Genomic DNA, 24,848 nt, shown 5'->3' with positions numbered 1-24,848 from the left:
AGTTCAGTAATATGCGTATTGTGCTATTATTATGCAGAATTAGGCATAATTAGCTGACTATTTTAAATTTTGAAAAGTTGCTACATTACACTTTTAACAGTATAGAGATAATTTGTGCCACTTGGATTAGTGATACAACTGTTCATACTGACATAGCAGTTATAACAGTCCTATAATCTAAAAATGCTGTCTGTGAAATTATTACCTACTTAGCTCTAATGTCTTTCCTGAAGTTAAACAGCAAATGCATCAAAACATCAATTACAAGTGACTGTGTACATTATGGACCTATGCTGTTGAAATTATGTATTCGTACATTCTTTCATTTAGGGGGTAAGGAAGGGTTTCTATTAAACTTAGGATGTTAAACTCCAGAAGAAGATTAGAATGTTGTATGGGATGCCAAAATAACCACCTGAAAGACTTTAGTGTTTAAGTCATCAGACTATTAGGATTGTTAGGCAATATCAGTAACAGAATTTTTGTATGGATTAATTGTCAAGTAGTAAAAATGTTCTATACCATTAAACGTGTGCAGCAATATAGCTTTTTTTCTTTCCTAAATTTGAAACTGTTAACTACTTGTGCCCAGTACTAACAAATTCAGACAGGAAGAAAAAAAAAAAAAAAAAGTTGCATAAATTTAATTATTACTATTGTATCTGAGACTTTATCCTATCTTTCTGGCAATTTGAATCTCCTCCTTAAAAAATTTCTTTTGCTGAAAAATATTTGTTTATTTAAAGAAGTTTTTTCTGTGAAGTGACATAAATAACTAATAATGAGAATTTTTAACTAAAAATTCATTAAAAATAAATTATTAATTTCGGAACTTTATTAGATGTATGTAAATTGCATGATAAACTGAATGTTTACGAAATGTATCGCTCATCATAGTTTAGGACAAAAAATTATTTAGTTTTCAATAATTGCATTTTCATGTAAAAATCATAGTTTATTGATTTCGCTAAGTGTATTTTTTATTTATATAATAACAAGGTAATAAAAATTGTAACCATTTTTGGCATAGTATGTAATTAAAAATTTATAGTATGATATAATAATTTTTATGGCATTGCCAAAAAATTTTTAAGTTAGTGTAAAATATTTTTAAGTATAATAATTTATATTCTTTAAGATGTATTTTAATCTTTCTACTTCTGATTAGGTTCAGAAAGGGAAGAAAATTTTGGATTTATTCACCCCTGGCACACAAGTTGTTCTGTATACCATCCTAATTTACTGGATGACCCAGAACTTATAGCTGGCAAGCATAGTACCCTTTTAGTTTTTCCATCTTACATAGTAAGTCAAAATGATTTTGATTTTGCATAGCAAGTATTTTCTTTGTATATATATGAGAATGTTTGGTGCAAGTCTTTAAAAAGATTGTTAGTCCAAAGGGGCTTTGTTCCTAAAGGACTGTTGTTTTCATTTTGTGATTTTACACTGAAAACTTTAAAAGGCTGTAGCATTTTTCAAATAATTGCCACTAAATACTGTCACCCTGTATTATATTTGAAGAAATTAAATAATGAAGAATCTGCATAAATGTATGTATGTTTCTCGCATTGTGATAAAACAACAGTACGTAGAGCCATCAATTTTGAATGACGTAATTCTACTGCAAATATGGACATCTGAAAGCCCAAATTTGAAATTTGGAATTTGTTTTATTATCGATTTCATATTTTGTAAAACTTTAATGAATTTTTGATTAACAAACTCAAGGATTTCAAAGCGAGCAAAGGCAACACTCTAAGGGAGCAAAAAAAAAACCTTTTTATCTCCAGTGCATGGAACTGTGTATTGGAAATTTTAAAGCTATGCTCATTTTAAAATAATTTTGCGATATTACTGAACTGAATTTTATGGTTTAAGTGCAAAGAACATAATATTTAATAAATAAAGGTAACACACAAAACGTTAAAAAAACGCCCCTTTGGATGTAATTTAAAATCTTAAACTTTTCAGATTTTATTTTATTAATATTTTTAATGATTATAATTATTTATTTATTCTTTATTTTCTCTAAAAAATGTTCTTTATCTTAAAAAGAATTAATTGCAATGATGAAAAAAGTAATTTACAGGTATTTATCATATGAGTACGAGGTTAAATTATATGAAGAAACAAATTGTTAGCTGTTTGCTGCTATTATTATTATTAGTTAAGAATATTAAGAATTATTATTAACAATATTTATTTCATATAATTATTTTATTGAGGTTGATAAAGGTAACACATTTAAACTCACACATTATAAAATAATCAATCACTTACACATCTAGACAATTAGAGTCTCCTGTATTATTTAACTGCATTTTAAGAAATATTGATTATTTTAGGGGATGGTGTCTGGTGGAGAAGGGTTAATGTGAAAGGTTTCACAGTGCTTCTTTCCTTATATTATTCAGCAGTTCTCTTTATCAGTCCAGTGTTAAGCATAATTATGAGCTGGGTAACGAAAAAGAAAATATACTCTTTTGAAAAGTAGAGGATAAACAGTCTTGATACTTTTACATTCTCACATTCAAGAATAAATTCCTAAATAAAGAACTCCAGCAGCAGCATACATGTGATCTTTCCTCCCCCTGTTAATCTAATCATATTGTAGATGAAAATTATACAAAGGCAGTAAATATAAATAGTTCTATTCTGAAACTATTCCAAATAATTGCTGTTGAACTTCCAGAAAAGATAAATTTTATTATAGTTGAAATTTGACAAACTGCAATTAAAGAGAGTAGGGAAGAGGAAAAATGCATAATCAAAAAAATTTAACAAAAAGTTTGCATTCATTTTAAATTTCAGCCTTTAGTCTATTTAGTAAATTTTTACTGTTCAAAAACATGCTATAAAAATATTGCCTGAAGATGATGATTTACCTCTGGCATTTGATGTTAACAAAAAACAAAGAAAGTTTCTGTTGTTAAATTGTTATAGGCTAAGCAAGATAGAGAGATGATTCAGTATCGTTTGAGTTAACAAATCTGTTCTGCGGAAGTTGCATACAAATAACTTGTATCTTTATGGCAAATAATTACTGTGAATGTCAAAAGTTAACTTGAATGTGATATTTCATTATTTTAATTCACAAATGTGTTTTCTTATCTAAGGGAACTGGAAGAATAACCGTAGATCAAGAAGTTTTGTATAAGACTATTCTAATATTTTCATATCCAGTTTTAAATAGGAATTTCTGTGAGCATCACAGTTTCTTGAAAAGTAAAAGGATAAGTCTCCAGTAGCTTGCTGATATAATTTAAGATAACCAAGATTTTTTCTTGTCATTGATTATATAAAATAATGGTCTATAAGTTTTCATTTGAATGGGTGTTATATTGTAACTTCCTCTGCGACAACTCTGAAGTGCTTCACCTGCTAGGTATATAATCACAAGATTTTGCACTATTCTCTTTGAGCACTATTCAGTATCTTGCCCGGTATTTATCTCTATGAGGTGTGACACACACACACACACACAAAAAAAAAAAAAGAGAGACTAAATGTGTAGCTTGAAAACAGAGTGGAGTTGGCAACAGCTGTTTTGGTGACGTCATGCCACACACGTCCTCTATCCATGCAGCCAGTTTTGACTTAACCGACCACGCTAGTGGGGAGTACTGCGTCATTAACCGACCACGCTAGTGGGGAGTACTGCGCCAGTGAACACATGTAACTGCATTCTGCCAGAAAATTGTGTAATGTAAAAAGAATATTTATTTCATATAATTATTTTATTAAGGTTGATAAAGGTAACACATTTAAACTCACACATTATAAAATAATCAATCACTTACACATCTAGACAATTAGAGTCTCCTGTATTATTTAACTGCATTTTAAGAAATATTGATTATTTTAGGGGATGGTGTCTGGTGGAGAAGGGTTAATGTGAAAGGTTTCACAGTGCTTCTTTCCTTATATTATTCAGCAGTTCTCTTTGTCAGTCCAGTGTTAAGCATAATTATGAGCAGGGTAACGAAAAAGAAAATATACTCTTTTGAAAAGTAGAGGATAAACAGTCTTGATACTTTTACATTCTCACATTCAAGAATAAATTCCTAAATAAAGAACTCCAGCAGCAGCATACATGTGATCTTTCCTCGCCCTGTTAATCTACTCATATTGTAGATGAAAATTATACAAAGGCAGTAAATATAAATAGTTCTATTCTGAAACTATTCCAAATAATTGCTGTTGAACTTCCAGAAAAGATAAATTTTATTATAGTTGAAATTTGACAAACTGCAATTAAAGAGAGTAGGGAAGAGGAGAAATGCATAATCAAAAAAATTTAACAAAAAGTTTGCATTCATTTTAAATTTCAGCCTTTAGTCTATTTAGTAAATTTTTACTGTTCAAAAACATGCTATAAAAATATTACCTGAAGATGATGATTTACCTCTGGCATTTGATGTTAACAAAAAACAAAGAAAGTTTCTGTTGTTAAACTGTTATAGGCTAAGCAAGATAAAGAGAGATGATTCAGTATCGTTTGAGTTAACAAATCTGTTCTGCGGAAGTTGCATACAAATAACTTGTATCTTTATGGCAAATAATTACTGTGAATGTCAAAAGTTAACTTGAATGTGATATTTCATTATTTTAATTCACAAATGTGTTTTCTTATCTAAGGGAACTGGAAGAATAACCGTAGAACAGGAAGTTTTGTATAAGACTATTTTAATATTTTCATATCCAGTTTTAAATAGGAATTTCTGTGAGCATCACAGTTTCTTGAAAAGTAAAAGGATAAGTCTCCAGTAGCTTGCTGATATAATTTAAGATAACCAAGATTTTTTCTTGTCATTGATTATATAAAATAATGGTCTATAAGTTTTCATTTGAATGGGTGTTATATTGTAACTTCCTCTGGGACAACTCTGAAGTGCTTCACCTGCTAGGTATATAATCACAAGATTTTGCACTATTCTCTTTGAGCACTATTCAGTATCTTGCCCGGTATTTATCTCTATGAGGTGTGACACACACACACACAAAAAAGAGAGACTAAATGTGTAGCTTGAAAACAGAGTGGAGTTGGCAACAGCTGTTTTGGTGACGTCATGCCACACACGTCCTCTATCCATGCAGCCAGTTTTGACTTAACCGACCACGCTAGTGGGGAGTACTGCGCCAGTGAACACATGTAACTGCATTCTGCCAGAAAATTGTGTAATGTAAAAAGAATATTTATTTCATATAATTATTTTATTGAGGTTGATAAAGGTAACACATTTAAACTCACACATTATAAAATAATCAATCACTTACACATCTAGACAATTAGAGTCTCCTGTATTATTTAACTGCATTTTAAGAAATATTGATTATTTTAGGGGATGGTGTCTGGTGGAGAAGGGTTAATGTGAAAGGTTTCACAGTGCTTCTTTCCTTATATTATTCAGCAGTTCTCTTTATCAGTCCAGTGTTAAGCATAATTATGAGCTGGGTAACGAAAAAGAAAATATACTCTTTTGAAAAGTAGAGGATAAACAGTCTTGATACTTTTACATTCTCACATTCAAGAATAAATTCCTAAATAAAGAACTCCAGCAGCAGCATACATGTGATCTTTCCTCGCCCTGTTAATCTACTCATATTGTAGATGAAAATTATACAAAGGCAGTAAATATAAATAGTTCTATTCTGAAACTATTCCAAATAATTGCTGTTGAACTTCCAGAAAAGATAAATTTTATTATAGTTGAAATTTGACAAACTGCAATTAAAGAGAGTAGGGAAGAGGAGAAATGCATAATCAAAAAATTTAACAAAAAGTTTGCATTCATTTTAAATTTCAGCCTTTAGTCTATTTAGTAAATTTTTACTGTTCAAAAACATGCTATAAAAATATTACCTGAAGATGATGATTTACCTCTGGCATTTGATGTTAACAAAAAACAAAGAAAGTTTCTGTTGTTAAACTGTTATAGGCTAAGCAAGATAAAGAGAGATGATTCAGTATCGTTTGAGTTAACAAATCTGTTCTGCGGAAGTTGCATACAAATAACTTGTATCTTTATGGCAAATAATTACTGTGAATGTCAAAAGTTAACTTGAATGTGATATTTCATTATTTTAATTCACAAATGTGTTTTCTTATCTAAGGGAACTGGAAGAATAACCGTAGAACAGGAAGTTTTGTATAAGACTATTTTAATATTTTCATATCCAGTTTTAAATAGGAATTTCTGTGAGCATCACAGTTTCTTGAAAAGTAAAAGGATAAGTCTCCAGTAGCTTGCTGATATAATTTAAGATAACCAAGATTTTTTCTTGTCATTGATTATATAAAATAATGGTCTATAAGTTTTCATTTGAATGGGTGTTATATTGTAACTTCCTCTGGGACAACTCTGAAGTGCTTCACCTGCTAGGTATATAATCACAAGATTTTGCACTATTCTCTTTGAGCACTATTCAGTATCTTGCCCGGTATTTATCTCTATGAGGTGTGACACACACACACACAAAAAAGAGAGACTAAATGTGTAGCTTGAAAACAGAGTGGAGTTGGCAACAGCTGTTTTGGTGACGTCATGCCACACACGTCCTCTATCCATGCAGCCAGTTTTGACTTAACCGACCACGCTAGTGGGGAGTACTGCGCCAGTGAACACATGTAACTGCATTCTGCCAGAAAATTGTGTAATGTAAAAAGAATATTTATTTCATATAATTATTTTATTGAGGTTGATAAAGGTAACACATTTAAACTCACACATTATAAAATAATCAATCACTTACACATCTAGACAATTAGAGTCTCCTGTATTATTTAACTGCATTTTAAGAAATATTGATTATTTTAGGGGATGGTGTCTGGTGGAGAAGGGTTAATGTGAAAGGTTTCACAGTGCTTCTTTCCTTATATTATTCAGCAGTTCTCTTTATCAGTCCAGTGTTAAGCATAATTATGAGCTGGGTAACGAAAAAGAAAATATACTCTTTTGAAAAGTAGAGGATAAACAGTCTTGATACTTTTACATTCTCACATTCAAGAATAAATTCCTAAATAAAGAACTCCAGCAGCAGCATACATGTGATCTTTCCTCGCCCTGTTAATCTACTCATATTGTAGATGAAAATTATACAAAGGCAGTAAATATAAATAGTACTATTCTGAAACTATTCCAAATAATTGCTGTTGAACTTCCAGAAAAGATAAATTTTATTATAGTTGAAATTTGACAAACTGCAATTAAAGAGAGTAGGGAAGAGGAGAAATGCATAATCAAAAAAATTTAACAAAAAGTTTGCATTCATTTTAAATTTCAGCCTTTAGTCTATTTAGTAAATTTTTACTGTTCAAAAACATGCTATAAAAATATTACCTGAAGATGATGATTTACCTCTGGCATTTGATGTTAACAATAAACAAAGAAAGTTTCTGTTGTTAAACTGTTATAGGCTAAGCAAGATAAAGAGAGATGATTCAGTATCGTTTGAGTTAACAAATCTGTTCTGCGGAAGTTGCATACAAATAACTTGTATCTTTATGGCAAATAATTACTGTGAATGTCAAAAGTTAACTTTAATGTGATATTTCATTATTTTAATTCACAAATGTGTTTTCTTATCTAAGGGAACTGGAAGAATAACCGTAGAACAAGAAGTTTTGTATAAGACTATTCTAATATTTTCATATCCAGTTTTAAATAGGAATTTCTGTTAGCATCACAGTTTCTTGAAAAGTAAAAGGATAAGCCTCCAGTAGCTTGCTGATATAATTTAAGATAACCAAGATTTTTTCTTGTCATTGATTATATAAAATAATGGTCTATAAGTTTTCATTTGAATGGGTGTTATATTGTAACTTCCTCTGGGACAACTCTGAAGTACTTCACCTGCTAGGTATATAATCACAAGATTTTGCACTATTCTCTTTGAGCACTATTCTATATCTTGCCCAGTATTTATCTCTATGAGGTGTGACACACACACACACACACACACACAAAAAAAAAAAAAAAAAAAAAAAAAGAGAGAGAGACTAAATGTGTAGCTTGAAAACAGAGTGGAGTTGGCAACAGCTGTTTTGGTGACCTCATTCCACACACGTCCTCTATCCATGCAGCCAGTTTTGACTTAACCGACCACGCTAGTGGGGAGTACTGCGTCATTAACCGAGCATGCTAGTGGGGAGTACTGCGTCAGTGAACACGTGTAACTGCATTCTGCCAGAAAATTGTGTAATGTAAAAACCCGAACAGCGAGTGAACATAAAGTTTCTTGTGAAACTTAAGAAATCAGCCATGGAGGAAATATTTCAAATGTTAACCGAGGCATATGGAGATGAAACTTTGTCTCATGCACATGTGTTTGAATGGCATAAGCAGTTTTCAGGAGTAAGGGACATGTGTTTGAATGGCATAAGCAGTTTTCAGGGGTAAGGGACAGTGTGGAAGATGATGAACATGCTGGACGCCCAGCACGTTCATCATGATTGAATGGGCTTCTAGTGGTCAGACTGTTTATCAATACTACTACATTGAAGTACTAAAAAGACTTCATGAAAATAATAGGGGGAAAAAAAAAAACGCCATAGTTGTGAAGTGAAGGATGGCTGTTGCAACAGGACAATGCACCTGTTTACACGGCCCTATCTGTCAAGCAGTTTCTGCCGAGCAAAAACATTATTGTGATGAGGCATCCTCCTTATTCACCTGATTTGGCTCCACGGAATTTTTTTTTATTTCCTAAAATTAAATCTTACTTAAAGGGAACCCATTTTACCTCAGCTGAAGAGGTTCAGGCAAAAAGGCGAATCTCCTGAAGAGCCTTCCAAAAACCTCGTTCCAGAACTTTTACCAGCAATAGCAGAAGTGTGTGAATGCTAAAGGAAACTACTTTGAAGGTGATAATGTCGTGGAGAACTGATTCTGTAAGTATAATGATTTATTGGACCAGTCTCCTTTTTTTTTTTGTCACACCTTGTATATGCAGTAATCAAAGTAGGACGTTTTACGAAATAACATTACACAAGGTCATCTCGTCATGTAAATAATGGAGTAGGAGAAAACGGGTATAAAATAAAAAATTAATCAAGTATTTTGTTATTTAAATTCATTAAATATGTTGTTATAAAAATACAAAATATTAACTTATTTCTGACAAATATTGAAACAACAAATAAATATAGAGAAAAAAATTAAATTTTATGTCACCATTCAGATTTTTCTGAATCTGATTTTTTTTTTTTTTTTATCTTTTTATCAAGAAGGTATCTAATGTCATTTAGATTTTTCTTTTGTGCTCCATAAGAAGTTGTCGATAAGGGGACAAGGCATCCATGACACTCCATTTTGCCTTCGAACTCGTATCAAAATCTGTGTCATTTTCAATAAATAAGTCCATAATTTTGATTATGGAAGCTAAACTGGTTTTTAGAAATGTAGTTAAAAATTTCTTTTGCTCTTCTTCAGAATCACTATTTTTAATATTTTTGCATTCTTCTTGATCCGCTAATTCCTTGAGCTCATCATTTGAAAGACTTTCTGCTGTTTCTTACAAAATTTCTATAAGATCTTCTCCATTTACTTCATCTAAGCCTGTTTGTTTCGCTAATTTCACTATTTCCATCATATCAAGGACAGAGTCTCTAGTGTCATTGTTGTTGTTTAAATCTGGCCAAATGTTTTTCCACAATCCTTTCAAATAGTTTTCTTTACCTCATTCCAAGAAAGATCTATGTTTTCTATAGGAACCATGATATTATAGTTCTTCCAAAAATCTAATATTGATTGTTTATCATCTTCATCTGTTTCTTCAAACTTATGTCTAAATGTTCGCTGCAGCTAAAGCTTTAAAATTTAATATAACACCTTGATCCATTGATTGAATTAATGTAGTTGTATTTGACGTCAAGAAAACCACTTTGACTGGAATTCATATTATTAAGTCAGATAAATTCGTTGGGTGGTTTGGAGCATTATCCATTAAAAGTAGCATTTTTGGTTCTAGTTTTTTTTGTTTTGTAGTAGTGTTTATCAGATGGGCAAAATTGTTCATAGAACCAATTCTAGAAAATGTTCATAGTTACCTGTGATATTTTATTAGATTCTCAAATTACAGGTAAAGCTGATTTTGATATTGCTTTTATTTCTCTTGGGTTTTATGAATGCTAATCAAGATGTGGCTTTAATTTGAAGTCTGCATCAGCATTAGGACCCAGGAAAAGCATTAAGTGATCATTCGCAGCTTTAAATCCTGGTTCATTTTTCTTCCCGGGATAGAAATTTATGTTTTGGCATTCTTTCCCAAAATAGGCCCATTTCATCGACATTAAAAAATAATTCTGGAGGATAGTTTCGCCGTTCAGGTACTGTTTGTAATGTTGGGAATTCAGCTGCTGTTTTTATATCTCCACTTGCTGCTTCTCCAGTAATCTGTGTGTGTTATGAAGATTATTTTGATGTTTAAATCTTTATTCTTGAGAATTGTCTTTATTGTTGAATTTGGCGAGTTAAATGCAACACCAATTTGACTTTGATGTTCACCATTATCTAATCTACTAAGCACTTGCATTTTAGTTTCTTGTGAAATGCTTTTTCTTTTCGCTTTATTTTCGTGTTTCTTATTATTACCCATATTAAAAACTAAAAATTATAATATCACTGTATCAATCATTACATTATATAAATGTATACTTACAATAACAGCATTGAATGTTTGAAATAATAAAAATACATTTGTGTAACAACTACAGAGAAGAAGTAATGCAGATAAATTACTTTCAATTTCGGGAAAGCCCAATGCTGCATGCAATTTCCAGGGAATCCCACTATTCCAATAAGAGCGCATTAAACCAAACAATGCTAAATGGACCTACGTTTAGTGGGTTCTTGTAATGCAAAATAAATTAAAATGAAGCATATGTTTAAAATTAATCCCATATTCAATTTGGAATAAACTATATACAAAAAAACAAAAACCAGAAGCACAGTGGCAAACTGCAGAAAAGGGGGGGGAATATGCCAAAAAATGAATAAGAAATTTACATCTTCTGCTGCATCGACATCAGGGGGTTGGCACAACAAAAGAAGTAAAATCAAACTATTTCTCAACTAATAAAAATGCAAAGTAAAGTTTAAAACATAATGTTAACTCAGAAAAACAATCAAAATAATTTGTGCCTTTATAAGACAAAGCCCTACAAGCCGAAGTAAGTAATTATACTGCTAGCCATTAAAATTGCAACACCAGCAAGGAATGATCTGACAAACGTCAAAATCACATGAAAAGAAGAAGTTGGGATATGCAGATAATTAATATTTCAGCGCATATAGACAACACAGGAGGCAGAAACAACATCGAAAGCACTGCATAAAAGAAAAGTTGTGTAGTGGATTTCTTATTCAAAAAGTAAGGTTGGAGTTATAAGTAAGGTTGGAGCGATAATAACGCCCAATGTGGTTTATGGATTTTTGTTACAGGTGAATTGCCACAGCTATTTTTAACCTAAAATTTCAAATAAAATTTTACGGAGAATGAATTATATGAAATTTTTTCCCTCAATGATGCATAATAAATGTTTATTAATACTATATGAAAAGCTATTTTTTTTAATTATAGATTATATTATTCAAATTTTTAACTATTTTCTTAAATTTCTCTCTTTAAAAAAAAATGTTTGTAAGAGTAAGTTTTTATCTTCAGCATTTTATCGTCTGCCACTTTAACTTCAATTAAATCGAATTGTCTAAAACTGAGAACTTTCGTTTGATGTGTATTTGAATTTTATAAAAATTTTTTATGACATTAACTGCATAATTTATTTATAAACAAGCTGTTGCTTACGAAGTGGCTGATACTATCATCCACATTTTTAAAGCACAGAATATTTTTATAGAAACATAAGATTTAGAATAATCATATTTATAAAAGTCAAATTATGATATGGAGACCGAATTAATGGAAGTTCAATGGTTATGTAGAAACTGCAGCTACTTAATGGCTGGATAAGTCAGCAGGTTCTGTGAACAAGTAAGAATAATTATATAAACGACACCCAACATTCTGGATTCAATTAACAATGAGGATATGATGTTTATTAAATGAATTTAAGAAGTTTTTAAACATAAAAAATCAACTAATTTTTTATCCTAAAATGTATTTTTACGCGTAGCGTATTTTCATTATATCCTTAAAATTCCAATTTAGAATGTAATTGTCAAGAACTGAATTCTAATCATCAGTAATATAATAAGTAATTATTACGGTTATTAATAAATCCTTCTTATAAAGTAATTGCAAATATTTCAAAAAACTTTCTGTCTGAATGCAAATATTTTTCTATGGAAATATTTCTAATTTTATATTAATCAAGATTGCACACGGTGTTGACGCCAGAGGCGCCATCTGTAAAAAATATGTAACATTTGTGTTCTAAAACTTAAGATTATTGTACTCTGATTTTCTACATGAATATAGTGAACTAGGTCATATGACTGAAGTGAACGATGAAGATGAGCAAAAGGGGAAGTATTATATTCCACACCTTGGCATTTATCTCCCTGAGAAAAGTTCGACACCTTTGAGAGTAGTGTTCAATGCTTCAACTGCAACATCAAAAGGTAATTCACTGAATTCAATTCAGTATAATGGTGGTGTAATTCAAGAGGACTTGTTTTCAATTATGGTATGTTTCCGAAAACATATTTATGCTTTTACAGCGGATATCGAAAAGATGTACCGAATGATATCGATTCATCCTACTCAATGGCAGCTACAGAGAATTTTGTGGAAAGAGTCAATTAATGGTCCAGTTAAAACTTTTGAGTTGAACACGGCGACCTATGGCACAATAAGTGCACCTTTTTTAGCCATGAAAACATTACATCAGCTCGCTATAGATGAGTTCACAAATTTTCCATTAGCAGCTGCAGTTCTACAAAGTGACTCTTCGATAATCTTGGCGTGGCTGAAAAAGGAGCCCTGTTGTATGAAAACGTTTGTTGCTAATCGAGTTGCGGTGGTTCAAGAAATGATGGACGTGCGACAGTGGCATCACGTCCCATCTAAACAGAGCCCTGCGTATCTTGTATCAAGAGGTGTTGATCCGGTCAAACTTCAACTATGTGAACTGTGGTGGTGTGGTCCCTCAGTTCTTCTTCAACCTGTGATGTCTAAGTGCCAAGATGATATCCCTGAGGAATCTGAAGAACTGTATCTTCACGAATTAAAACCACCAGCAATAAGTGAAATATGTGCACTTATTAACACTTATGAGCCATTAGATGTCATCAATAATTGTTCATCTTACAACAAATTGCTAAGAGTAGTAGCTTGGTGCAAGAGATTCTTGCATAACACCAGGCATCCATTGCATGCTACACGCGGAACTTTGACAACCAGTGAACTTTCTAGTGCGTTATTGTGTATTGTGAAAAACGTTCAAAGGACTTCATTTGTGACAGAAATCCAGTGCTTAGAAAAGGGTGCTCCTATTCCTAATAATAATAAACTATTGAATTTGTGTCCATTTTCAGATCATGATGGAGTACTCAGAGTGGGTGGCAGACTGAAAAACGGTGACTTAAGTGAAATGAGAAAACATCCTATGATTCTGCAAACTAAACATAATTTTACTGTAATTGCGATTAATCATTTTCATGTTCTTTATTTTCATACAGGGGCTGAAACAACACTATCACTTATCAGGAATAAATTTTGGATTGTTTCTGCAAGAAATGTAATTAGAAAAATTATATTTAATTGTATGATTTGTAAAAAGGTAAATTCTAGGTCTGTGCAGCAACAAATGGCTGATTTACCAGCTGCGAGAGTGACCATATCAAGAGTTTTTGCTAAAACACGACTCGATTTCTGTGGTCCATTTGTGGTAAAACATTTTGTAGGTAGAAGTAAACAGGTAAGAAAAGTATTTGTATGTATTTTTGTATGTTTCACTACTAAGGCATTGCACTTTGAAATTGTAAATGATTTAACAAGTGCAGCATTTATAGCAGCACTTAAACGCTTTATTGCCAGGCGAGGTAAACCCTCAGATATTTTCAGTGATAATGGCAGAAATTTTGTGGGTGCTCATAGAGAATTAAGAGCGATTTTAAAATCTTTATTTAAGGATAAAAGTGAGGAAGAAATCAAAGGTTATTTGGCTACTGAAGGTATAAACTGGCATTTTAATCCTCCCTCTGCTCCTCACTTTGGAGGTTTATGGGAAGCTAGTGTCAAATCCCTTAAATATCACTTGAAACATTTGGTGGGAAAATCAATTCTAACTTATGAAGAATTTTTTACTCTAATTATTCAAATTGAATCTGCACTTAATTCTCGCCCTCTCTGTCCCATATCAAATGATCCAAATGATGTAGAGGCATTGAAACCTGCTCACTTTCTTATTGGTTCATCTGTAATTGCGTTGCCTGAACCTAATTTTACAGAGATTTCTATAAATCGGATAACTAGATAGCAAATGGTTCAGAAATTAAATCAAAATTTTTGGAAAAAATGGTCGTCTGAATATTTAAACAAACTTTTAAATAGACCTAAATGGTATAAAGGAAAAGTAGAAATGAAGGAAGGAGATTTAGTTTTAGTAAAAGATTCAGATAATTACTCTCCTTTAAAGTGGCATTTAGCACGAATCATTAAAACCCATCCAGGTCAAGATAATATTATTCGAGTTGTGACACTTAAAGATAAAAATGGAACCTATAAAAGGCCAATGACAAAAATTGTACCTTTGCCTTTTGTTATTGAAAAAGTTTCAGTTACTTAAATTTTATTTGTAGTTAATTATCAATTTTGAGTTTGTATAATTTATAACCATCATTATTATTATCTTGGAGTGTTGTGTTTGTATTTTATAACTTGTGTTTTAAATTTATTGTTGAATGTAACATTCAAGGCCGTGCTGAATGTTGACTCCAGAGGTGCCATCTGTGAAAAATATATTTGTGTTCTAAAATGATGACGCTGATGTTTGTTTAAAGCGCTACCTTGCGGCCACTTGTATTGACTTTTGAGTGTGTTCTGAGACGACGCCGAGAGATGTGAACTAACTATGCGGCTTGAGTAATTAATAAATTTTAGTATACAGTCCATTTTTGAGTTTTTGTGTAAAGTGATTTATTTAATTATGAGTTTTACTGAGCTATTGACGGGCCCACACGGTATTATTTATTCGCACTTCAATTCTTACCGTCAGCTCTAGTAGAAGTTACAAATAAATTATATTTAATTAAGGAATGACCATCTAAGTTTAGAAACAGCGTACCGTAACAGCAATTCAATTATTGGCACCGTGTCTTTCATGTTACTCCCGATTGGCAAGCTGCATGATTTTTAATGAGTATTCGGGTTTTGCTAGCAACTTCACTTGGAAATCACGCTTAAACTAGGTTAGTTGGTTATTTAAACATAGAAAGAACATGGGAGCTGTGTGGTTAAGATGCTTTCATAGAGAACCTTTGTAAAGAGAACCTAGAAAACTACAAAAACCAACCATGCGAGGCCTGGGTTAGACTTCTCAACAAATAATTAGTATTTAACAATATTCAAATGCTAGGCAACTGGTGAGGCTCCAATTTAATATTTTATTTGTAAATATTTAAAATATTGTTGTATTATTAGACACAAAATGCAGAATTTAAGTTTTGTTAACTCGTTAGTAAACTACCAAGCCGTAGTGCAAACGAATATTAAATTTCTTTTGCAATAATTCTATTCACTTAATATTCTTGGAATATGAGCTAAAGAAGGAATGTTCTCGGAAGTTTAAAGAAGTGTTAAATCCAGTGATATTAGGTTTGTCTTACAAGCTCAGGTATCTAAACGATTCTGCAATTGCCCGAGTAGTTGACTTGTAAATGGCTGTGAATTAAGCAGATAACTTTTAATCTTACGTTATTCAGTCAGAAAACGTATTCAAAATGTTTTGTATTGCATGACACTGCATCTTTTCATTATTCAATAACCAATCGGAGAACCGCTTGTGTTCCGAAAATAAGTATGTGTACTCATGTTCTTCAAATTTGTCTTCTTGTGATTTTTTTTCTTTCCCAAAAACTAAAGTTGCCTCTCAAAGGTAAGTTTTCTGACACTGAAGAGACAAAAGGAGTGTGACATCTACTTTTAGAGGCATGTCGAAAACAGATCTCTGCAAGCCTTCTCTTCCATTACATGTTGTGCATTTAGACAAAAAGTTGCATCAGCGTAAATTCTATAATCTATTTTTATTACACTCTGATTACTTTATTAACATACAGTGAATGTATACTGTTGCGTGCGTACGGGTTCGTTTGAATTGAATGCACAAGTCCAATGAAAAATGGACAAAATTTATTATAAACACAACAAATATGCTTAAATTTCCTCAGATATTCATCCAGTATTACAATAGCTCACAGTAGTTATCTTTTAACTACTCAAACGCTCAAAAGAACTTAATTCAAAACAGCTAGAGAAAGCTAATCCGCAAATTCGCTACAGTCAACAAGAGCGGTTTTCTAAGCAAACTCTTAAAACAACATCAAATTAACTGAATAAGATTTTAAATCGCGTGCGAAAATGTTCTGGAATTTTCTCGAAATAAAAAAAAAAAAGAGAGATTTATTTATTTATTTATTAAATGTTAAATGCACGTGTTCTTGTATTTTTAATTTTCCGGCTTAGCTTTCCTTTAATATTTGTCACGCGCTGCACTGCACGGGGAAAACAACAATTTAATTTATAATTCAACTAGCATTAGCTATTTAAATACAAAATCCGTAACAATACTAAACCTTTTACTTCAGCTTCAGTTATTCGGAATTTTTGACGGAATTGTTGTCGGAACTAGGACTTAGAAGATAAGTCAAATTAAATATTTCGATAATCCAGTAAATTCAAGATCGAAGTTTGAATATTTTATTTTCAGAGGGAGGGGAAATTTTTTCAGTTTTGGTCCATTATTCTAAATATATTTGCTTTGATTCTTTATTTTTTCCATAAAAGCGAAAATCCTAGGCATGGTATACATATAACGCATAGCTTCAAATTAAAATTTAATAATATACGGGGTGATTATAATAAAAGTTCCACTTTGAAACGGTCATAAAAGGAAAACTACTGGATCAAATGTTATCAAACTTGGTAACCGTGTAAAAGAGGTCATGGAAATTTATTTTTCGTGAAAAAAAGGAAGTTCAAAACCTCACCACCAGGGGGAAACGGCGCTGTATGCAATATTGTTAAACAAAATATGGGTCAGAATCTAATTTAACCTTTTTTTACACAGGTTTAATATGTTTTATACCCTTAAGAAACTTTGAAGTAAGCAAATTACCATTTAAAGGCGTTAAATTCGATGAAAGTCGAGTGCACCATCCGTCTAAGTGAGAAATTCGTCCGTGAAAACCACGATTTAGCGATTAGAAAATGTGATATTGCAAATCACTCGCAAGAGTGCGTACAATCTGGAAATCATTTCCTTACAGATCGCTAATTTGTAATTTTTGAAGCCTGAATTCGGCTCTAAAACATGAAGATACTGATTCAAAACGCTTTTAATCGATTTGGTGAAAGAAATCCCTCATGTTATCTACCTAAGTTCCATTGCTTTCTCCTACTGCATTCGATTGCATAGCAGCGGTGTGGAATCACTGCTAGTTTCATAACTGAACCATTTTTCTCTGAAGAGCAGTCGACATCTGAACCACTGTGATTGCAGCTCGCTTACAGTCAATGTTAAAATGTTTCGTGACACATGAACTTCAGTAACGTGGCAGTTTAGATACTACAATTTTTATGCAGGGCTGGGCCCCCACCTCACATGTGTTGCACAGTTAACGTTAATTGCACATTTCACGAATTAACGTCTTATAGGCCGACACTTCCCCTCTTTCCACCAGACCTACCTCAACTCCTGTGACTTTTGGTTATGGGGTTATCTCAAAAGCACTGTTTATGGAGATAATCTAAACAATTTGGTAGAAATGAAAAATGTGATACACCGACATGTCCGTAACATTCCGCCCGATAATCTAAGAGCTGCTGTTGAGAATGCAGTAACAGGATTTAATTTGCTTTCAGAAAATGCTCAACGCTACATTGAACATGCTTTGTAACACGTTTCGGAAACGATTAAGCACATTTTAAACAGATGTTTTCATGTCTTATTTCATTTAACAATATTGCATACAGTGGCATTTTTCCGCTGGTTGTGAGTTTTTTAACTCCTTTTTTTTTTTTTTTTTTTTTTTTTTTTTTTTTTTTTTTTTCCCTCGCGGAAAATAAATTCCCATAACTCGTTTACCCGATTCCCAAGTTTGATAACATTTGGTCCAGTAGTTTTCCTTTTATGACCATTTCAAAGTGGAACTTTAATTATAACCACCATGTAAATTAAACTTTTGGTTAGTTAAACAATGAAACAGTTTGGTTCAAGTCCCGGCTTTAAAAATATTTATATAAATATTAATTTTTATATTAATCCTCTTAGAAAGAATATTTTAAGAAGCTAATTTTTCTCTCGTGCTATAGATTGTATAAAGAAACATGACCTTTAATATAATTTAGATTTTTTCAGCCGATATAAGAATCGGGTCACTCGGTGATACAGAATAAACACTGCTTGACTATTTTATTTCTTTGTTATTTAGCAAAAAATATTTTAATTAAAATATTTATTCTTTGAACTTCGCTTTAAACTTTATTTATAGTTAAAATGACTAGGAAATGAAACGCATATAATTGATATTTTTAAAAAAATTGACAAGAATGAAAAATTTATGGAAGTCTAGCAGTCGAAAAATCTTAATTTTCTTGTGTGAGCACTGAAAATAACTGTAGAAGAAAAGAAGAAAATTAGAGAGAAATGTAAGCAAAAATTTGCAGGAAAATTTGGCTGTCAGACGTACTAAGATGCTTCAAAAAGTTGGACGCTTTTAAATATGCTTTCAGGATACGTCAAAGAATTTAGGTGTTCAAAGAGAAAACACTTAGATGTGTACACAAGCAAATACCATCAATTGAGCTTGTGTTAACAGAAAAGACAAAAATGATATCATTGCAGATTAAAGTGAAGAGCGACTTGTTTTAGACTATATGGGTGTATAAATTTAAATTACATTATAGAACATCATATCATATCACAAACGGAGAATCCCATGATTTCTCAGTCGAATTATTTGAAGATCCAGGAGTTTATGCAGTGATGTATGTGGATGTCACCTAAAGACGTATTTTGTTTCCTCCTGATGAAACAGCGGCCGTGCGGTAAAGTCGCTGAACACTGGTAGTTCGTTCAGAGGTTCGAATCCCGCGAACGGGCTGGCTGCATGGGCGTTTTCGTGGTGTTCCCCATATGTAACGTGTATACGAGACAGTTTTCCTTAGAAAGTCCTCCACAAAGGCATCCCTTCCCTTAGGCAGATAGCCCTAGTGTGCTTTCTCATAATTAAATAAACCAAAACCTCTTGATGAAACCAGTCTTTCCTTTCATCTCATACCTTCAAAATGCTTAGCCTCTAAAAACTGATAAAGGCTCTGACCAAATACTGACGAAATAAATTGAAATGGATTATTAAGTACGGCAAAGCAGGGTTATCTGCCGAAAAGGAAAGATGCCTTCGTGAATAACTTCCTAAGGGAAACCAGCTGGCATACACGTTACACATGAGAAAATCCTCGAAAACGCCCATGCAACGAGCCCAATTACCGGGATTGGAACCCCGGAGTGAACTACCAGTGTTCAGCGACTTTACCGCTCGGCCGTTTGTGCGCTTATGAAATGGAAGGCGATAACTTTATTTAAAATGATTGTCAGAAATACCAAGATGTTTCCAAAAGTTGGATGCTTTTTAATATACTTGCAGAATGCTTAAAGAAAAAGAGCAAGAATAAAGTAGAATGAAAAAATAAATTTTTGCGTTAAAATTTAGTATTTGTACTTTTTTTTAATTTAAAAATTTTAATCTTCTGATATTTGATTCTTGCGATTTCAAAAATAAAATATTTGACTAAAATATGAATAACATTTTAAGAAACCAAATGTAGGATAAAATTGTGTAAAGCAATGGGCACAATGATAAAACTGTTTAAAGCAGTGTATGCAAGTCATCCTAAGTTAAAATGTCGGTTATACATCTCTCTTATTTATATATATCTTTTCGGAACGGAACATTGAAAGGCATGTTAACTGTGCTTTACTGTATTTTCTCTTTTAATATATGCAGTTTTCAAACGCATTGTAGTCTGGGTTACAAAGTATTCTTCCGAAAGAAACGCAGTTCAAATAAATAAAATCAAATTCTGGAAAATTTATACTAATAAATATACTTAAAATGTTCAGTTCGAATGAATAAATAGAAAATTTTAAAATAATTATCTGAAGAGACAATGCAACACTAACCATTAAAATAAAAGTTTAAAAATTTAAAAATTACCTAAAATAGTAACTATGACTAAAAATATAGTATAAAGAAAACTATTTGAAAAAAAAGAAATAAATAAACGATGCACCTTTGATTTAAACTACGCAGTTCGAATGAGTAAATAGAAATTTTTAAAACAGTTATTCGAACGAAACCATGGAACTTAAACAATTGAAATGAAATTCGAAAAAGAAAACAATTGCTTAAAATTAATAACAATAATAATTAAAAATGTAATATAAAGAACATTATTTGAAAGAAGGAACGATTGGGTCTTTTTTTCCTCTCGCGCACTATCTAAAAATGGAAATAAAAATAGGTTGCCACATATTAAGAAGTTCGCCAAGTGAATTAATTTTGGCGCAAACTGAATAAAAAGCGCCAACATAAATTATTAAATTTTTCCGGAAATTTCGCACCAAATTTTACAAAATTGAATTTTTAGGCATAATTTGAGTAGTAAAATCGAAATATGGAAAAAAAATTGGTATGTTATTTCAGAAAAAGTCCGATTTCGTGTCAAAATAACTGTTAGAGTAGAGTTATATATAAATCTAACATGTATCTTAAGTCACGCTTTTGAGACATGAAGAACGCAATTTGAATGTTGTCAATCGGTCCAGTAGAACGGGAGAAATAGAACTGCCCCCCCCTTTTTTTTTTGAGCAGTGTACATGACATGCACATCTCTACTTCAGATCAACGGTAATTTGGAAGCAGGTGGGTACATTTCTAACATCTTATGTCTAGTGGTTGTGCCTTAACTTCGAGGCCCCCAAACGACATGTTCAAGATAATGCAAAACCACATGTTGCACATCCAGTGGCGGACTAAGGCTAAAGCGGGCCCTAGGCAACATTGTAATTCCGGGCCTATTTTTCTGTCATGACACATACTTTGCGTTTGTTAGTTTGGTTTCAAAGCATATACCGTATTTATGCAAATCTAATGCGCATCCCCATTTTAAAACTTTAAATAATAAAAAAATTGTTTGTCGGCGAATGTAATGCGCATCAATGGTATGAGGAATTTATTGAATTTTATTTTATACAACAATGGATTTGTATATAAACTATCAATCAATGGCATGATAATTTTATTTAAATTTAGATACCATATTTTATACAACAATGGATTTATACATAAAGTAACAGAACATAGAATTAACCTATTAGTGGGCTATTGTTATGTGAAACAATCATTGTTAATTACCACTACCGTATATACGGTACATATCGTAAAGTATGAACATGAAATAAATGGTAACATTTCTATCTAGCTAACAGTTTCTACAATCAGTGATTAATAGTAAACGTCTTTATTCACTATTTTGATGATAACTTTTTTAGTCCCCTTCTCCGTAATGGTGTAGTTACGAGGCATATCAAACCAAATTGGCGTCTCGTCAGCGTTGCCAATTTGCCCCATTGAAAAATTCTTTTCCTTCCGAAGTGTGATGACATACCGCTAAAATGTTAGTAGTTTTCCCTCAAAATCTGCAGGAAGCTTTTGGCATATTGTTGTACGGCGTCTTAGAAATAAGCCCATCCGCTTCATAAACCGATCCAGCCATCGACGGCTAGCTTTAAACTCTCGTTTCGGTATTCCAAGAACTTCAGCCTCCTCTTTTGCTTTATTTCTTATAGTGTCGCTAGTCACAGGTTGTCCATTCTTCCTCCTTTCACGTACAAATTCCAAAACTTTTTCTTCAATTTTAGGGTGTCTTCCTTTGAGAGGGCCGGTGAATTTCTTTCTACTAGTTTTAATTGCAAACAGTGCCAATTTCTGTTGCCGCCACAAGCGAACATTGCTCTCAGCTACGTTGAACTCTCTCCCAGCCTTTCTATTGCCATTTCTTTCAGGATAAAGAATTACTTTACGTTTGAAAGTAGCGTCATATGACATTCTTCTCTGCTTGCCCTCCATTTCGTGACTACGTACTCTGCAGTATGCAATAATGTGTTAACGATAAATGTAACGGTATATGTAGTCGAGAAATACAGTAATCCATTGTTACGATTTAAATTCGGTTGACGTCATCGGCGAAATTTGCACTCGAATCTAATGCGCACCCCAATTTTGAGTACTACATTTGGCCAAAAACGATGCGCATTAGATTCGCGTAAATAAGGTAGTATGTAGTTATATTTAATTATCGGATTCCAAGAAAAAAAAGGAAAAAAATGATATACACGTACAAAAATTAAATAAACATAATTTATTAAAACAAACAAACATAAACATGATTTATTAAAACAAACAATAATACTTACCAGATTGATTAGTTGTATTGCCTTTTTTCTCACTTTTAATTCTGTAAACTCGTCAATTAGTTTGTCAAAACTCATAATTAATAGAGTTATTTAATAATTCTTTTTCTATATAAAGTAATGATAAACTATTTAATTTTTGTTAGCCTAATGTGGATCTTAAATTTTTTTTTTATTCTGGCCATTACTGAGAATGATCTTTCATCGCTTGCATTGCTTATTAGAAGTGTTAAATAAATTCTCAGAGTTGTGTTTAAATTAGAGAATGTTGGAATAATATTATTTTCCTGAATAAATTACCACATGGATACAGGCGAAATAATATTTTCTTCACTTATAAAAGTCTTAAATTGTAATACAGTAAACTCTCACTACAACGATACCCGATACAACAATAACTCCCTCTACTACAATAATCTTTTGTGGTCCCGCTTATTTTGCATATAAACTAATGTTAATATCCCCTCAATATTGCTATATTCTCTAGAACAATAAACCTCTGTAAAACGATTTTTTCAATCTAAATTTCAGTATTATTTTCTCCCTTTATAATAATATTTTGATTTTCAAATGCTTTTTTTTTTTCGTTTCCTTTTGTTATTTTTTCCGTCTATTAAGACTCTTTGTGGATATTCAACTTATCCCTGAATAAATAGCTATTGTTCAGATTTCAAAACAGATGAAGACCACCCTTTTTGGAATTGGAGTGGGTGGGGGTGAAGTGTAAATGTATGCCTAGTCTTATTTCCCAGTAAGCTTTGGAATTCTGATAAGGTTTAAGAACATCTAGACCTGTCTGGTCACCTTGTCACAGAACAAGTGCAGTTTGTTAGAGGAACAGGGGGAGATGGAGGCAGGGTGTTGTTAAGTGACGTACTGAAAAGTGAGTTCAAAGGTTGTTTTATAGTCTTTAACGATTTTGAGTTCTACGCGAAACATTTAGTTTAAACTTTTCTTTCTTTCACGCGATATTGTTCCCTAAGATGGCAGGGCGAAAGCAACGATTTTTTCGAGATAAACTTTCGCACCAATTAATTATATATATATATCATTGATATCAATGATATTGATGAGGGAATGAAGCAGATTGATGCGACTAAGAAACATGGATTATCGCAATCTACAGTTGCAACGTTCCTAAAGAAGAGAAAGCAAATCGAAGATGCCGTAACTTCAAATGAAATTAACCCAGAGCGAAAACGACTGAAAGTTGTGACAAATGAAAACATTGATGCTGCTGTTTTAAAATGGTTTCAAGTAATGAGAGCAACAAATGTCCCAATAAATGGACCTTTATTATGTGCAAAAGCACGGAAATTTGCAGCAATGCTAGGGAACGAAACTTTCAAAGCTAGCAATGGTTGGTTAATGCGTTTTCGAGATCGTCATGGAATAACTTTCCAAGAAGTTCACGGAGAGAAAAAGTCAGCCCCGATAAACGACGCAAATGAATGGCGGCAAGACAAGATGAAAGAAATCTTAGAAAAGTATGCTCCAGAAGACATTTATAATGCAGATGAAGCTGGGCTGTTTTTCCAACTCCTACCCGATCGTACATTGGCATTCAAGGGTGAAACGTGTTATGGAGGGAAGAAATCAAAGCAGAGACTGACAGTTCTTCTGTGTACAAATAGCACAGGAATGCATAGAATACAACCTCTCGTCATTGGTAAATCATTGAAGCCAAGGTGCTTTAAGAACGTGAAAAGTCTTCCCGTGGAGTATAAAGCAAATAAGAAGGCTTGGATGACGTCTAAATTTTTTTCCGAATGGTTACAGAAGTTAGACAATGAAATGAAGAAGAGAAAGAAAAAAATCGTTTTGTTGATAGATAACTGCGGTGCTCACACGTCATTTCCAAAGCAACAAAATATCGAAATCGCTTTTTCCCTGCCAATTGCACTTCAATTTTACAGCCTCTTGATATGGGCATAATTAAGTGCTTCAAAGGATATTACAGAAAACTGTTGGTGGACTCCATACTTGTAAACTTCAAAAATAAAGTAGAAGACCCTTTCAAAGCTGTAAATGTCAAGGAAGCGTGTGACAATATTGCTGGACGTTGGTGGGAAGTAACAGAAAAAATCATTCGGAATTGTTGGAAAAAGGCCGGTCTTTGTGTTATGGAAGATAAGAAATCTGATAATGATGAAAATTCCATAGACAATGATCTCTCAGATGATCAAGAATG

General features: G+C 32.4%; 1 protein-coding gene across 3 annotated transcripts in view; it reads left to right on the top strand.

Annotated features, from left to right (window-relative positions):
- Nucleotides 1-24,848, top strand: part of LOC118187108 (CDK5 and ABL1 enzyme substrate 2-like) — a 105,105-nt gene that overhangs the window by 50,768 nt on the left and 29,489 nt on the right. For 2 of the 3 annotated variants that reach the window (XM_035357307.2, XM_035357306.2), the window contains exon 7: nucleotides 1,169-1,305. In XM_035357307.2, coding sequence (XP_035213198.1) covers nucleotides 1,169-1,305 — 137 coding nt within the window. Of the gene's footprint in view, nucleotides 1-1,168; nucleotides 1,306-12,441; nucleotides 15,078-24,848 lie in introns of those variants that run through there. The other variant, XM_035357304.2, reaches the window with a different exon arrangement.

This window comes from Stegodyphus dumicola, chromosome 1, assembly GCF_044657685.1.
Source record: "Stegodyphus dumicola isolate Sdum_Otavi_A_Nest chromosome 1, ASM4465768v1".
Lineage (NCBI taxonomy): Eukaryota > Metazoa > Arthropoda > Arachnida > Araneae > Eresidae > Stegodyphus > Stegodyphus dumicola.
The sequence above is the reverse complement of the archived record's forward strand: the minus strand, read 5'-3'. Positions and strand labels throughout refer to the sequence as shown.